Genomic DNA, 17,060 nt, shown 5'->3' with positions numbered 1-17,060 from the left:
GTTAGAAAGAGCAGGGGGCCCAGGACAGTACCCTGGGGTACTCCTGAAGACACTGGACATGTGGATGATGATTGACCGTCATCTAATACCTTCTGGTGTCGTTTGGTTCGAAAGTTTTCGATCCATTCTTGATAGGACCTCGGATGCCAAGATGGTCAAGTTTTGCTAACAGGCGTTGGTGGGGCACCACATCAAAAGCGTTACTAAAATCCATAATGCAAAGATCGACTTGACCCGTTGCATCCAAAACGTGGGCTAGGTCATTAACCAGTCTAGCTGAGTTTCACAAGATCGTCCTCTCCTAAATCCGTACTGTCTGTCACAGAGAAGTGAGAATCTCCCCAGATGTCCCATAATGTTGCTATGCATAATATGTTCCAATTGCTTGCTCGCAATACAAGAAGCTGAGAGGTGACTTTATTGAGGTATACAAGATCACGAGGGCAAGGATAAGAACGTCCTGTCCTTTTCCTAGAGTATAGATTCAAAAATTAGAGACCATAGACTTAAGGTGAGCGGGAAATTTAAGAGGGACCTCGGCAACTTTTTTCACTCTGAGAGTAGTCCATATCTGCAATGAGCTGCTAGAGGAAGCAATAGAAGTGGACACAATTATGACTTAAAAAAAATATTTGGACAGAAGGGTTTAGAGAGCTGTAGACCAAGTGCAAACAAATGGGACTAGCCCAATATGCCAACTTGGTTAGCGTGGTGGACCGATGGGCCTGCTTCCATGTTGTATAGCTCTGACTCCATGACTCTATTTAGGTGCTTCACCACTGGATTATCCAATTGTGCCAGTATCAAAAAAAAATTCACGTCAAAATGAATGGAATGCCAGAGACAAAATTAACAATACAGATATTGGCTTAACCTGTCCCTTGACTTTGATATGAAAATCTGTATTTTTCGTTTCCCTTTACGCGGTATCACTTTTTTAAAGCAGCGTTCTATATTATTCAAAGAGGTATTCTATTGTACAGATCTGCTGGAGGGTGGAGTCGATTCAAATCAGGGATTATGATTTCAATCTATCAACTGGCTTTCAGATTTTCTTTGTTTCCTGTTTACTCATTAACTGGCAGAGATCCCTAATTTATTTCTGTTGTATTTAACTTCTTGCGAAAACCTTTAATGTTTTGGTTAGAATGGTCCTTTTGCAGAATGGTGTATTTTTCACAAAGGTTACTGGAATTCTGCCTGGATTAGAGAGTACTAGAGATTAGAAAGTTTGGATAAACTTGGATTGTTTTATTTAGAATGTTGAAGGTTGAAGTATATAAAATTATCAGTGAAAAGTGAATCCATTAAAAAAAGGGGGCGGCACAGTGGCGCAGCGGTTTAGTTGCTGCCTTGCAGCGCCAGAGACCCGGGTTCAATCCTTACTACAGGTGCTGTCTGTATGGAATGTATACATACTCTCTGTGACCACAAGGGTTTTCTCCGGGTGCTCCGGTTTCCTCCCACACTCCAAAGGTGTTTAGGTTTGTAGTTTAATTGGCTTCGGTAAAATTGTAAATCGTCCCTAGTGTGTGGCCTCGTGCTAATGTACGGGGTGATCGCTGGTCAGCACAAACTCGGTGGGCCGAAGGGCCTGTTTCCATGCTATGTCTGAAGTCTAGTAGAGGCATGGATCGGGTACACAATCAGAGCCTTTTTTCCAGGGTAGAAATGTCAAAGACCAGAGGGCATAGCTTTAACATGAGAAGGACAAAGTTTAAAGCAGATGTGTGGAGCATGTTTTTTTTCCTCTCCAGTGAGTGGTAGGTGCTTGGAATGTGCTGCCAGAGTTGGTGGTGGGAGGCGTATAATAGTCTTTTAGAAAGACACATGGATGTGCAGTGAACAGAAGGATATGGATCATATGCTGGCTGAGGTTCAGCGTGGGCATTGTGGGCCAAAGGCCCTGGTCCTATGTTGTACTGTTCTATGTTCTATTTTCTGTGTGAAGGTTGCTGAACACTTATTGCCACTAGATGGCATACAATGATCATTAATGTCACTTGTGGAAATTTGTAACTGCACATACCATGTTGTCTTCAACCATTGGAGTAATTATTTTAGGAGAATTGAGGCCTATTTTGATGTTTGTTGAAAGTCTCTATCTAGATAATATACCAGGCCTGATCAGATGTATCCAAGGACACTGTGCTAGAAAAGAAATTGCAGGAGTCCTGGCTGAGTTGTTTGAATCATTGTAGGACACTGATGAGATGTTGGAATACTGGAGGGTAGCTCATGTTGTACCTTTATTTTAGAAGCGATACAAAAAAAAAGATGGGACTTAGACAATAGACAATACACAATAGGTGCAGGAGTAGGCCATTCGGCCCTTCGAGCCAGCACCACCATTCAATGTGATCATGGCTGATCATTCTCAATCAGTACCCCGTTCCTGCCTTCGCCCCATACCCCCTGACTCCGCTATCCTTAAGAGCTCTATCTAGCTCTCTCTTGAATGCATTCAGAGAATTGGCCTCCACTGCCTTCTGAGGCAGTGAATTCCACACATTTACAACTCTCTGACTGAAAAAGTTTTTCCTCATCTCCGTTCTAAATGGCCTACCCCTTATTCTTAAACTGTGGCCCCTGGTTCTGGACTCCCCCAACATTGGGAACATGTTTCCTGCCTCTGATGTGTCCAACCCCTTAATAATCTTATATGTTTCGATAAGATCCCCTCTCATCCTTCTAAATTCCAGTGCATACAAACCTAGCCGCTCCAGTCTTTCAACATATGACAGTCCCGCCATTCCGGGAATTAACCTAGTAAACCTACGCTGCACGCCCTCAATAGCAAGAATATCCTTCCTCAAATTTGGAGACCAAAACTGCACATAGTACTCCAGGTGCGGTCTCACTAGGGCCCTATACAACTGCAGAAGGACTTCTTTGCTCCTATACTCAACTCCTCTTGATATGAAGGCCAACATTCCATTGGCTTTCTTCACTGCCTGCTGTACCTGCATGCTTCGTTTCAGTGACTGATGCACTAGGACACCCAGATCTTGTTGTACATCCTCTTTTCCTTACTTGACACTATTCAGATAATAATCTGCCTTCTTATTCTTACCACCAAAGTGGATAACCTCACACTTATCCACATTAAACTGCATCTGCCATGCATCTGTCCACTCACACAACCTGTCCAAGTCACCCTGCAACCTCATAGCATCTTCCTCACAGCTCACACTACCACCCAGCTTTGTATCATCTACAAATTTGCTAATTGTACTTTTAATCCCTTCATCCAAGTCATTAATGTATATTGTAAATGTACTTGTACTTGTCGACTACTACGTCTAAAATCTGTGGTGGTATCACTTCTCATTGCAGACTACTGCTTTAAGCACCCCAAATATAACCTGTCCCAAATAGTGTAGAGTATTGAAAGTGGGTCAGGCAGCATGTGTGGAGGGAATAGATAGCTGAAGTTTCTAATCAGGACCCTTCTTCTTCTGTCCATTCCTTCCATAAATGTTGCCTGACCCTCAGAGTTCCTCCCGCACTTTTTTTTTTGCTCCAGATTCCACCACCTGCAGTTTCGTATGTTTCTAGAGTGTTACTTGTATGAGAACTGTTGTTATTGGTATGGATGTTCTGACTGCCATTTCCTCAGGCCAGTGTGCTGATGAATGTGAAGATGGGCAAATGAACTTAAGCAGTGCCTACATTGGTTTGCCAACCTTACGAAAAATGAAGCTTGTTAGAACAATAAATTATGGGAGTGACCACTGGCAGGGCTTAGAAGATTCAGCCTACTGATTCATTCACCATGTCATCTAGCTCAGCACATTTTATTGCAAATGGTCATCATGTGCCGTGTCTGTGGTATTACAACTTAATATAATAAACCATGAAAACATGTCTTGAGGTATTGTCATTCCAATTGCAGTGTTTTGTATGTTAATATATCTCTGGTCCCCATCTACATTAATATTTACTTCCTCATTATGCTAATCATGGACTAAAACTTGTAATTCATCGGATCATTTCCCTGAGATTATTGAGTTTTGCTTATTTGAGTTTCCTGTTGGATAATCATATTTTATTCAAAATGCAAATTAAATGTAAATAAGCAATAAATATATTGGTACTGAAGAATGGATAGCAAAAGTTGATCTTAGCATCATGTAAGGGTTTTCTTGTCTTGGCCTGGTGCATTGCAGGAATAATAGTTTTATTAGATTAGCCCTGAAGTGTGGTGATCAAAAAGAAATTATAACCATTCTATTGTGTATGTTTTTAATTATAAATTTTATATGTATATCATTTCACTGCACATCGTGTATGTGTATGTGACAAATAAACTTGACTTGACAATGATGAATTATTTCTTAGCTTTTCATTTTTATGTACAAATGAACAATCTGAATTACCATTATTCTTCCCTCAAATTTGTTCAAAGACTTTGTTCAAAACGAAGCGGAGACTGATGCCATGATTTCCCACAAAGCTAAGAAATTAGACAATTGTGCAGCTGAAGTTCAGACATTTTTTCAAGTGCTTTGAATTGAACTAGGGTCACATTTTATGTGCCCTGGAGATATAGAAGGACTAAAAAAGGATCTGTCTTTTGACCCTTATTGAGGTTTACTGTTAATAATTACTGAATCAGTAAGTAATTTTGAAGATCTAAAGGATATTTATTGACGGTTTAAAATTCTCAGAGCCTATAGTAATATTTAAATGTAAAACAATAAGATGGGATAATACATTTCGTACAGTATTGCTTTTCCAGATGTCAGATGTTGTTCAAGTACACCGGCACACTTGTATATTAAAAAAGCCATAATTAACTCATAACAGATGATTTTTTGTCTCTTTCCACTTTCTTCTCCCACGCCAAGATTTATTTGCTAAATTCAAGGCATGACTCCTGCTGGGTTTTGCAGGAACGTCTACTATGGTTATATACTGCCCAGTCTTTACATGAACCTCATCGACCAAACCAGTTCACGTATCTGTGTCTCTAAACTTTCAAAGAGAACTGAGGTAGAATTAGAGGGCAAGCTAATTCACCTCAATGGGAATGAAAGTTCAGGTTTTCCATCAGTTGAATATTTGAACCTGTACGAATCAATACTTTTTATTATCTCCTTGATGGTTAAAAATGTTGAAGGGTAATTAAAACTATCTTATTTAAACCAAACAAAATGGTTATGTTTATTTTGCAACATTCCTCTGTGATAAATTCTACAGATTGAATTAAGTGAATTACAATAAAGCAGCTATTTTGTATTTTGCCTTCGTGTGTGAATATATTCATCTATGAGATATATATATATATAGTGTGTGTCTGATCTCATTTCACTTGGTATTTAGTTTTCTATTTTGAAAGAAATTATAGAAACATGCAATGGGCATACATATGCAATCCAGGTCACAAGAGGGTGTCTTGTTATGCATGAGTCGTGCTGCTGTGCATGTAGATATAAAACAGTAACAGGTCTTTTTAAATTGAGATGCTTGGAGTGAGTGACACCATGGAATTGCAAGTATCTGTGACATACATTAATTTTTAATGGAGGACCCAAATTAAACTGGATCTGCCAGAAATAAATTGGTATAGAAACCTGCCAATACTGAATCACTTGAGCATTACTAGCTTATTCTTTAACACAATTGTATATATCTGGTGTTACATTGTAGCTGAAGTCTGCAAGTTTTCAAATTTATTTTAACAATTAAACTATTGACTCAGTAAATTAAATCTAGTTAATTTAAGTAGATTATTAGGTTATTAAAAAATAAAATTGTGTATCAGGAATCTCAACTAGGGTACTGCATTTATGAAGTGGATTTTGCGAGTGTTGAGTCTATGCATGTTGAAAAGCAGTAATGCAACCTATTCAACATTTTAAATTTTCAACGGAAAAGGTTTTTCACATTTCATTTTCTTTCAGTATTAGATAAGTGGTCATAGGCACACTAGTAAACGTGTGCAGTTTTCATTGTGTTAGTGTTTAAATTGCTCACAATTATTGACATAAATGCATTTATATAGCATCTTTCAGGATATCACAAAACATTTGATACAAACACATCTAATAAGACATAGGAGGAGAATTAGGCTATTTGGCCCATCGTGTCTGCTCTGTCATTCACTCATAGCTAGTATTTTCTTACTCTCAACCCCATTCTCCTGCCTTCTCCCCATAATCTTTGACGCCATTACTAATTCACAACCTATCAATCACTGTTTTAAAATGTCGAATGACTTGGCCTCCACAGTCGTCTGCGGCGATTAATTCAACAAATTCACCAGCCTCTGGTCCTAGACACTCCCACTGCTGAGACCATCCTCTAAACATCCACTCAATCTAGGCCTTTCATTATTCAGCAGGTTTCAATGAGATTCCCCCTCATCCTACTAAACTCCAGCGAGTACAGGCCCAGAGCCATTAAATGCTCCTTGTATGTTAACCCAAGCATCCACGTCATCATTCTCATAAACCAGCTCTGTACTTTCTCCAAAGCCAGCACAACCATCCTTGGATATGGGGCCTAAAACTGTTCAGAATATTTCAAATGTGGATTGATCAATGCCTTATAAAGTTTCAGCATGACATCCTTGCTTTCATATTTTAGTCCTCCCAAAATGAATGTTCACATTTCATTTGCTTTCCTCACTATCGACTCAACCTGAAAATTAACCTTTTGGGAATTCTATACCAGTACTCCTTAGTCCCTTTGCACCTCGATTTCTAAATACTCTACCTATGTAGAATATATTCTACACCTGTATTCCTTCTAGCAAAGTGCATGAAAGTACACTTTGCCATGCTGTATTCCATTTGCCACTTTTTTGCCCACTCTGGTGACCAACTCCATCTGCAGCCTCCCTGCTTCCTCAACACTACCTGCTCCTCCACCTATTTTTGTATCTTCCACAAACCTGACCACAAGCCATCAATTCCATCATCCAGATTATTAACATATGATGTGAACTGTAGCAGACCCAACAGTGACCCTCTGCAGAACAGCACTAGATATTGGGAGCTAACCAGAAAAGACCCCCTACATTCCCACTCTTTGCCTTCTGCCAGTCAGCCAATCTTCTATCCATGCTACCACCTTGCTTTCAATACCATGGGCTGCTATTTTGATTAGCAGCCTCGTGTGCGGCAATATTCCAACAGATTTGTGGGGTAAGATTTTCCCTTAACAAAACCATGCTGTCTTTGGCCTTAATAATGGACACAACCTACCAATCACTGAAGTTAGGCTAACTGGCTTATATTGTTCTTTCTTTTTCCTCGCTCCAGTGGAATTAGGTTTGCTATTTTCCTTCTCCTTAAATATAGCAACTGCACTCACTTTTGCCACCTGACTCTTGAATTTCTGGCATGTAGATGGAGTCTTGAAGACGGACACAAAAAACATATTCGGTTTATTTGCTATTTCTTTGTTCCCCATTACTACAAGTGGTCCAATGTTCACTCTTGTCTCTCATTTACTCTTTATATATCTTTTAAAAATATTGGTATCCTCTTATGTTATTGACCAGCTTACCTTCATACTTCATCTTTTCTCTCCTTATTGCTTTTTTAGTTCACTTGTGTTGGTTTTAAAAAGTTTCCAATCCTCTAGCTTCCCACTAATCTTTGCTATATTATATGCCTTCCCTTTTGCTTTTACGCTGTCTTCGACAACACTACCCAGAGGCCTAACATTTACTGTGGAGGTCCTGCCCTTGTTGGATGTCACAAAATGCAACACCTCGCATTTCTCTGTATTAAATTCCATCAACCATTCCTCCACCCACCTGGCCAATCGATCCAGATCCTGCTGCAATCGTTCACAACCATCTTCACTATTTGCAAAACTCTAACTTTTGTATCATCAGCAAACTTGCTAATTTTGCCCTGTTCTCATCTAAATCATTGATGTAGTTGATAAACTGTAACGGGCCCAGCACCGAACACTGAGGCATACCACTCGTTACAGGCACCCAGTCTGAGAAGCAACTGTCCAACATTACCCTCTGCTTCCCTCCGTGGAGCCAATTTGCTATCTATTCAGCTATCTCTCCTTGGATCCCATGAGGTCTAACCTTCCAGAGCATGCGGCACCTTGTCGAACTTCTTACTGAAGTCCATGTACACAACATCTACAGCTCTGCCCTCATCAACCTTTTTGGTCACGTCTTCAAAAAAATCAATCAGATTTGTGAGACACAACCTCCCACGGACAAAATCATGCTGACTATCCCTTATCAGCCCTTGCCCATCCAAATGCCTGTATATCCTATCCCTCAGAATACTCTCTAGTAACTCACCAACTACAGATGTTAAGCTCACCGGCCTATAGTTCCCAGCATTTTTCCTGCAGACTTTCTTGAAAAGAGGTAAAACATTTGACATCCTCCAGTCTTCCGGCGCCTCTCCTGTATTTAAGGACGACTCGTAAATTTCAACCAGGGCTCTCGCAATTTCCTCTCTAGTTTCCCACTAATGACCTCGGATATATCACATCAGACTCAGAAGATTTGTCTACCTTCAAACACAACAGTACCCTCAATACTTCTTCGACAGTAACCCTGACTGCTCTCAAGACACTTCCAGTGACTGCTCTAATTTCCTTCGTCCTGCTGTCTTTCTCCTCGGTAAATACAGAGGAGAAATACGCATTTTGCATCTTGACCATCTCCTGTGGCTCCACACAGAGGTGACCGCTTTGATTCCTGAGAGGTCTCACTCTCTCTCTAGTTACCCTTTTCCCCCTTATGTATCTATAAAATCTTTTGGGATTGTCCTTCATGCTATCCGCCAGGGCTATCTCCTGGCCCCTTTTTGCCCTTCCGATTTTCTTTATTAGTTTACTCCTTAGTTCCCGAAACTCCTCCTGGGATGCATGATCCCAGCTGCCTATACCTGTCCCATGCATCCTTGTTGTATTTGACTAATGTCTCAATTTCCCTCGTCACCCAAGCTTCCTTACATTTGCTTGCTTTGCCCTTCACTCTAACGTGGACATACACATCCTGAGCTTTCTTCAATACACTTTTAAAAACATCCCACTTAGCCGATGTTCCTTTCTCCTCTAATAATCTGATCCAGTCAACTTGAGCGAGACCTTCTCTCATACCCTCAAAGTTGGCCTTACCCCAGTTGAGCATTTTAACACGTGGACCCTCTCCGTCCCTATCCATAACTATCTTAAACCTAATCGAACTGTGGTCACTGGTCCCAAAGGACTCCTCCACACACACTTCATTAACTTGCCCTTCCCAATTTCTCAATACTAGATCCAGCGTTGCCATCTCACATGTGGGAAAGAAGAGTGGGTACACTTGTGGAACTGTGGTTGCTTGATTTCGTGCATCAGGTTCCACAATTTGATAAGTCAGCAAATCTCTTTAATGATGGTGGTTTAAAAATAACTATTTTCAGACACTTTCGTGAATTTTTGAAACTCGGCTTCATATGTGTATTGAGTCTTTGATGTATACCTTGATTATTTTTTCAAATCTGAAATTCCTGAAGCTATGCGAAATGTCTTTATCAGCATTTATGAGCCTTTAAATTTTTTTGTTTACATTGAAAGCACATGGTACCATCTTCATGCTATAATGACCCATAGCAAAATGTATTGGTTTTTGTAACTGCACGTGGGTCTGACTAAAATGCAGGCAGAGATAGAACGGGTTACTAATCAAGAAATCGGCTTCAGTAGAGGAGTCCATATTTTACATTTTCTGACATTGCTGGCCTTCTCTATGTGGATGCAAGTGAATTACTGGAAATGTCACAATTGCCTTATCACTTCATGTACAAAGTTTAGAATGGGGTTAAGGTGGCATTTTGTGCTTTCCAAATATCGCAAATTCACAAGGTACATGTAAAGTTTTGATGATTTGGACAAGTGCCTTTGGACTTTCTTTTTATTGTTCACCCTCTCTCAGTGAGAGGTGTAACAAAAGAGAAAAAATAGATTTTACTTCCAGCAATTATGGTTGATGGAAGGTGTGAGCATATGGAAATAACACAAGTATAATCTCTTGGAGAATCGGAAACATTAGCACATTCTGCCCTGTGAATGGCTTTAAGTAATCTTATCATGACGCAAGTGTTTAATAACTAAACCGTTTCTCTAAATTGTAATCGGATTACACCCACGCAAGTTTACTCGTCACCACTGCCTCAAAGACTCGTTTCAGAAAATTCACTTTAATTAGATCCTTGTACAAGATCATCCTAATTTACAACTGTATTCAGTTCAAATAATGCAGTCCCTTGATTTAGCCAGTTTGGTGCACTCTGCGTTTCATTAAACCCCTCCTGACTTTTTATATATTGGCTTATTGTCAGCAGTTTAGCTTTTGGATTGAATTCAGTCATCCAGCCAATGATGAAAGAAAGATGGACGAGTTTATATTGAATGTTTCTTAACTTCAGGATGTCCCAAATGCTTTAGAGCTTATGCAGTTTTCTTTTAATTCTTAATCTCTAGACTATTTATTCCTGTTTTGTTCTGTTCTGTTACATTGGAATTTGCAGGCAGTTCTATAAATTTAAGATCCTGAATTATAATGCTGATTTTTTTTCTCACCTATAACCTAGAATCTCAGTCCCCCAATTATTTCAATTTTACTGTTGTTTGAAGTATTTGAAAAGTATATACCTTTTGGATCAGTTTAAATATGATACAGATGTAGCAATCATTGTGACACCGTGATTAGAAATCATTCATTATTACTATTAAGTTTAAACGTGTAGCACCTTTACAGGAAATCTTTATCCAGTTAAACCATGTTGATTTTAAATGACATAGTTTTTTATAGTTATCACGACTAGATATAAAGCTACTTTATTCAAATTGGTAAACGATTCTCACTGTTCTTAAATATCAGTCATAAAATTTGATTTTCTACTGATTTGGTTCCACTGCTGGAGGTGCTAATGGATGGTGGCTATGATGAAATTTCATCCTTGACGTCACTATTAGGTGCAGTTAATTACTTAAATGGCATGAATTAGTGCATTTGAAATTTCATCATTAGCACAAATAAATTATGTAGCATCTTGGTATTTAGGTTAATTACATATCAAAATTAACATGGCAATCCAAGTAAAATTTAAGAATGCTGCTTGTCTTTTCCTTTGGAGAGTAACTAGTATTATAAATAAAGCCTGGCAATTAACTGGATTGGGAGGATGACTGTCATCCTTGCTCATTCTTCCAACCTTCTTGATGCAGCATAATGGTGGTGAACTGAATGGAAAGAAGTAATGGACTGGGCTGTGTTCACCACTCTCTGTAGACGACATGCGACGACCCTGTCGGCGACAACTGAAGCTTTATAAGGTGCTGGTGGGGCTGCATTTGGAATATTGTGAGCAGTTTTGTGCCCATATGTGAGGAAGGATGTGTTAGCGTTGAAGATAGTCCAGAGGAGTTTTGTGAGAATGATCCCAGGGATGATTGGGTTAATGTATTAAGAGTTTTTGATTTTTCTGGGCCTTTACTTGTTGGAGCTTAGAAGGATGAGGGGGGATCTCATTGAAAACTGCCAGATAATGAAAGGCCTAGAAAGAGTGGACATTGAAAGGATGTTTCCACTAGTGGGAGAATCTAGGACCAGAGGGCGCAGCCTCAAAATAAAATGACATACCTTTAGAATGAAGATGAGGAGGAATTGCTTAAGTCAGAGGTAGTGAATCTACCATTGTCAGAGATGGCAGTGGAGGTCAAGTCATTGGATGTTTTAAAGCAGAGATTAATAGGTTCTTGATTAGTAAGATTATAGAGAGAATGCCACATCACTCTGCGGTCAAAAAGACTAATTCTGCTCCGATGTCTAATGGTGTTATAACTTAGGAAAGTTAGGAATTTCTCCATAGGCTTCCCAATAGGTATAATTCCACCAGTATTTTTTGTGTATTCTTTGATGTTATTCTTCTGAAGCATAAATAAGTTCCAGCATTTCTACAGAACAGAAAACAATGAATTATAGTTTAAATGGCTTTGTTTTTCAATTCAATTCTATCTATTCAACAAGTGGAAAGGTTATCAACATCTTTTCCTTTCAGTTCCACTTATACTTCCACTCTTATCCTTGCTTCTCTCTTTACCATCTGCATTTAGATGGGCCCTTGATTTTAGTCTTTACAGAATTCATGAAAATTCTCAAAGATTCCTCTCTAAACACTTTGAATGCAAAAGGTGAACCTTGATACTGAGCTTCTAACTAACTGTTTTGTTTTCACCTCATAATTCTACAGACCTGTCACTAATATTTTAAAGATAAACACAAAACTGGCCATCCATGACCAAACATGGAATGTTGTCCAAAGGCTGATAATCTCTAAGAAAATCACTTTTTCCCACTTTCTCACTTGAATTCAGTGGCTACTAGATGGACTTAATTACATCATATCAAGCTATTGTTGTAAGAGCATATTCCATTGACTTGGGAATCTTGAAAGCCAAATTTGGGTGATTTTCACACTTCCTTGCAGCATAGAGAGAGGACTTTCAGCCTATTGAGTTTATGCCAATTTTCAAAGCAATCCATTCTGCCCAACCCACGCCATGTTTTTCAGTCATTGATTCTCTCGCACACGCCGATTAACCCTCCACCTCCAAAAACACCTCAGATTCTCCCAGCATCCACTTGACAAGGATTAACATTATCAATACATCACTGGGGATGCATGAGGAGGCTGGAACACGCAGAGAATATCCACATGGTCATAAGGAGAATGTGCAAACACCACACAGGCAGCAGAGAGCGTCAGCATCAAACTCTGGTCACCGAAACTGTAAAGGGCCTGTCCCACTTAGGCGATTTTCTTTGGCGACTGCCGGCGACTGTCAAAGTCGTAGCAGATCGGCAAAATTTTCTTTTACCCGACGACAATGACCAAGACAATGCCGAGTCAGGTCGAGATTACACCGTCTTCGGAAACATTGCGAAATTCCCACGCTGTCAATGCTTCTCCGGCGTCCTAATTTTCACTGAAATCACTGACATTGGTAAGTACTTGAGAGTTTTGAACTATAACATCTTGTATGGGTTACTAAAAATCAAGCTTCACTGTAACAAGGTATAAACTGGATTTACTTCCAGTTTACTAATAGCAGTTTAAAAAAAAAAAATTTAAAAAGTGGTTAAGTGGATTTTTGTGAAAAGTGTGTGGGCATTCTTTGAAAATGTACGGGAGATGCATAATCTGGTTTCTGGGTTGCATATTTGGATTGGAGCCCACTTTAAATGTAATGGCTGATGGCCATAAACATCGTGAAAATTCCCACACTTACCTGACCGTCAAACTGTCGCCTCCAATCTACCTGTAAAATGTCCGGATGGTAAATAAATTGGTTAATCACAAGCATTTTATGGTATTTTGAAATGACTTTACTTATTTTAATATTATGTGCTTCTAAATGCATCCAAGAGAACCTATCAAACCTGGGGACAGCATGCGACAGCGCCCGCAATAAGTAACAATACGTGCCGACAAGCCAGCTGTCGCCGAGAAATTTCAAACCGGATGATTTCTCAGCGACGCGCTGAGATCCACTACGATTTTTGGAAGACTCCTCACGATCATGCTCGCGACACCCGGCGAACTGTCGGCAACAGCCTAGTTGCTGGCAGTCGCCTTAAAATCGCCTATGTGGGACAGGCCCTTAAGGCAGCTGTCACTGTTCTGCAAACTATGTAGGGCCTCTTCTAATTCTACACTTTTCCAGATAACCTATACGAGACAAAGTGTTTTCTTTGAAATATTTTTTTATGTTTTATGTCATTCTTTCTTCTTGGCTATAGTTTAATACTGATTGGACTAGATAATGCATATCAGGATTATGTGCATTCCCACTGTTAGAGGCTGAGGGAGGTAGCAACCCCAAATGATCAAGAAATCAATGTGCTGAACTAATGCAAGAGGCTTTTATTTTCACCCTCGCGTTTCCATGGGAATGAAGTGAACTTTGAAGAAACAATCCCAATATGGTTAGAAGCTGCTAATGGCAAAAAATGGGGGATATTCTCTTGGTCCCAGCTGTCTTGAAGTTATTCAAAGTCCATTGGTCTGAAGAAGGGTCTCGACCCGAAACGTCACCCATTCCTTCTCTCCCGAGATGCTGCCTGACCTGCTGAGTTACTCCAGCATTTTGTGAATAAATCCATTGATTAATTTCTGCTTTGATATCTGTAACTATTTCCCCTGTTCCAAACTGTGCCTTAAAACATGAATGATAAGTATTTTAACCATTTTTGCTAGAACACCTTACATATGTCCACTATTCTATGGTAAAACTATGTTTGAAATGTAGCCTACATTATTGAATGACAACTCTATGGAATGTTCAAACTTTTGTTTGAAAAGATGGAAGATCACGAGAAACTAAAAGGCATCCAATTAAAATGGCTACCTTCACAGTACTGAAATCTGCCTGGTTTTGGTCCCTGCACCTCTCCTATATGCAGTCCTGAGTGAGGGATATTGGAAAGTGATTGTAGATGAAGCTGTGTAATTTTCTCTTGCCTTGTTTCAAAATTCAATTGGTGGCTCCAAGAGAGAAGTGATCAGCCTGTGGCAAGTAGTGTTGTTCACAGACTTGTTTTTAAACTACACATTGGGGATAAAGCTATTTGGCACCCAATGCCAGAATACTAATTTCATCGCAGAATTATTTTGCTGTGTTTATATTTTTTGTATTGAATTAAGCAGTGGAATTTGGCCATACGTGTAAGTCAAATATGAATACACAAAGAACTTGTTCAGTATTTATCGCTCAGCCTTTGGCCTATTGATGACACTCAGAAAATGGTGAATTCCTGGGTGCTTTGTGTTCAGAGCTAAAGAATATTTTGTGAAGTTTTGTTGTTGTTGGATTTCTGTTCCCACAGTAATACTGTAAAGTTGATCGTGTACTATAGTGTGGATTAGTAAAGGTTGCATACCAGAAGCTGTAACTGTCGTGTCCAGGCGATAATAAGGCTCATTACATCAGTGTTACTTTTAATCTGGGGGGAAAGATGTAAGTAAATTGAGTAGAATGAACAGTTCCAAGTACAAATTAACGATGTATAACTGTAGAGATGGCACCTCTTATTTTCACAAGCATTGTGAAAGGTTGTTGTAGCAAAATCGGTTCTGCAATCAAGTATTGACCATTGTCATTTTAGATATTTGTGGGAAGTATTGTATACTTGTAGTGGATAACAAATCTGCATAAATTATTGTTTTTCAAGTTATAATGAGCTTCCTAATTCTACAGTCTATAAGAATCAGATCTTCTGTGAGAAATAATTAATTTGGCCAAAGTGAATTGTTTCTTTAATTAGCCCATTTCAAAACCTACTCATTTGATACTTTCTGATATTTTCGCCAAGGTGCATATTTTACCATGCAGCCTTTTGTTGTAAGCACTTCTTTTAAAAATGACAATAAAAGCAACAATTAAAATTTATTGAACCCTTATTCCTTGACCTTCTTAAATTAGACATCATTGAATGGCCCTTCCTTGCTGACAAAGCGACGAGTAAGAGGGGAGGGAACCCCACGATGGCAGAATACGTCCTGTTGGTAGTGGCGGCTTGTAGAAAGCATGTACTTTTGGGGGCTACAGCATGAGCTTCAACAACAGCCATGTTAACTGATGTGGAATGGCTCGCTGGTGCAGACCTAGGTTCGCCAAGTTTTAAGGTGAAATTACAAAGTGCTGGAGTAACTCATCAGTCTGAAGAAGGATCCCAACGTCACCTATCCATGTTCTCCAGAGATGCTGCTTGACCTGCTGGGTTACTCCAGCACTTTGTGTATTAACTATCATCTGCAGTTCTTTGTTTCAAGCACATACAATGATAATACTTTACTCTGTTATATCGGACAATCAGCAATAATGAACACCATACCCCCCCCCCCCCCCCCGTCTGTTATAATGAGGGTTTACTGTATTCATTTAATATTTAAAAACTAGTGTGAAATGTGTGTATTAGAATTGAAAATAGTGCTTTTTTTAACGTATTTTAATTTTAATTTTTATTTTGTTCCCAATCATTTTTAAGTTGTTGAAACATGGTACATCTTTATGTGAAACCACATATTATTTGAACAGTATATCTGTAAGCCTTTAGAATTTATTTTATATATACCATCTATATTCATTACAATATTTGATATGTGTAACAGATTCATTTATGTCTTCCTCCACATTCAGGTTCTTCTAGAAACTTATTTGGTTAACTAATGGGGAAAAACTGCAGTCTACTAATAATATGAACACTTAATGAATTTAGGAATTGTATGGCCTAATTATTTGAGTTAAACAGCACAACTAAAATAGGAAAGTAGGAAATACATCTTTTAATTATCAAATAATGCAGAATGAGGAACAATTCTTAGCTGAGAAATCAAAAAAGCTTTGTGTGTAGTAAAGACACTGCTACCTTTGATCGAGATTCAAATTTAGAAGATCTTTCAAAAATGTTATTGTGTCCGGGTTGTAGGATCACTAAAACAGTACATTCCTCCTTGATTCTCAATCATCAACTGTGAAAAGGTTCAAAATCCCCAACTGAGGATGGGATAGATATCAATAACAAATTTCTTTGTGCTTTAACTAAGTCTGCATGCTGAAAAAATGGACATTATGTCTGGATGATTAAGCAACTTGGCAAAGCCCAAGGCTCAGTCTTGCTATACAAGAAGTGACCAGATAGAGGCTAGTACAAAAATTGAAAGATGTTTCTTGTTATTTGAGAGTTAAGCTTAACTATTCTGCTTTTGTTTTTGATTGTGCCAATTTGTTTAATCTCCAAGAACTGATCAGAAATCAAATATTATGGCAACAGCATGTAAGTATTTTAACCATCTTCCTCAGCTATTTGAGTGAAGTGTGCTATTATTTTTCAACCTTGATGTAGTACACTATAATTACCAATCTATTTTATCAAGAAATGCTGCAGCATAGTCTTAATTGGTAGAGGGCTTTCTGATCCTTAATTGTGATGCCTTGGTTGCCCCAAACGCTGTTCATACTTCCAACCAATGTGATTCTCAATTGTTCGGCAAATGAACAGCATATGCTGTCCTTTACTAGTG

The 17,060-nt window shown here is 38.9% G+C and overlaps 1 protein-coding gene across 3 annotated transcripts in view; it reads left to right on the top strand.

Moving 5' to 3' along the window:
• Positions 1-17,060, top strand: part of commd10 (COMM domain containing 10) — a 69,461-nt gene that overhangs the window by 28,721 nt on the left and 23,680 nt on the right. Inside the window, exon 6 of one of the 3 annotated variants that reach the window (XM_078396313.1) lies at positions 4,851-4,976. The exons of 1 other annotated variant lie outside the window; for it this stretch is intronic. In XM_078396313.1, the coding sequence (XP_078252439.1) occupies positions 4,851-4,976 (126 nt within the window). Of the gene's footprint in view, positions 1-3,619; positions 4,093-4,850; positions 4,977-17,060 lie in introns of those variants that run through there. One more of the 3 variants, XM_078396315.1, reaches the window with a different exon arrangement.

The sequence above is a fragment of the Rhinoraja longicauda genome, chromosome 3 (assembly GCF_053455715.1).
Source record: "Rhinoraja longicauda isolate Sanriku21f chromosome 3, sRhiLon1.1, whole genome shotgun sequence".
In the NCBI taxonomy this organism is placed as follows: domain Eukaryota; kingdom Metazoa; phylum Chordata; class Chondrichthyes; order Rajiformes; family Arhynchobatidae; genus Rhinoraja; species Rhinoraja longicauda.
This window is presented reverse-complemented; position numbering and strand designations above follow the sequence as displayed.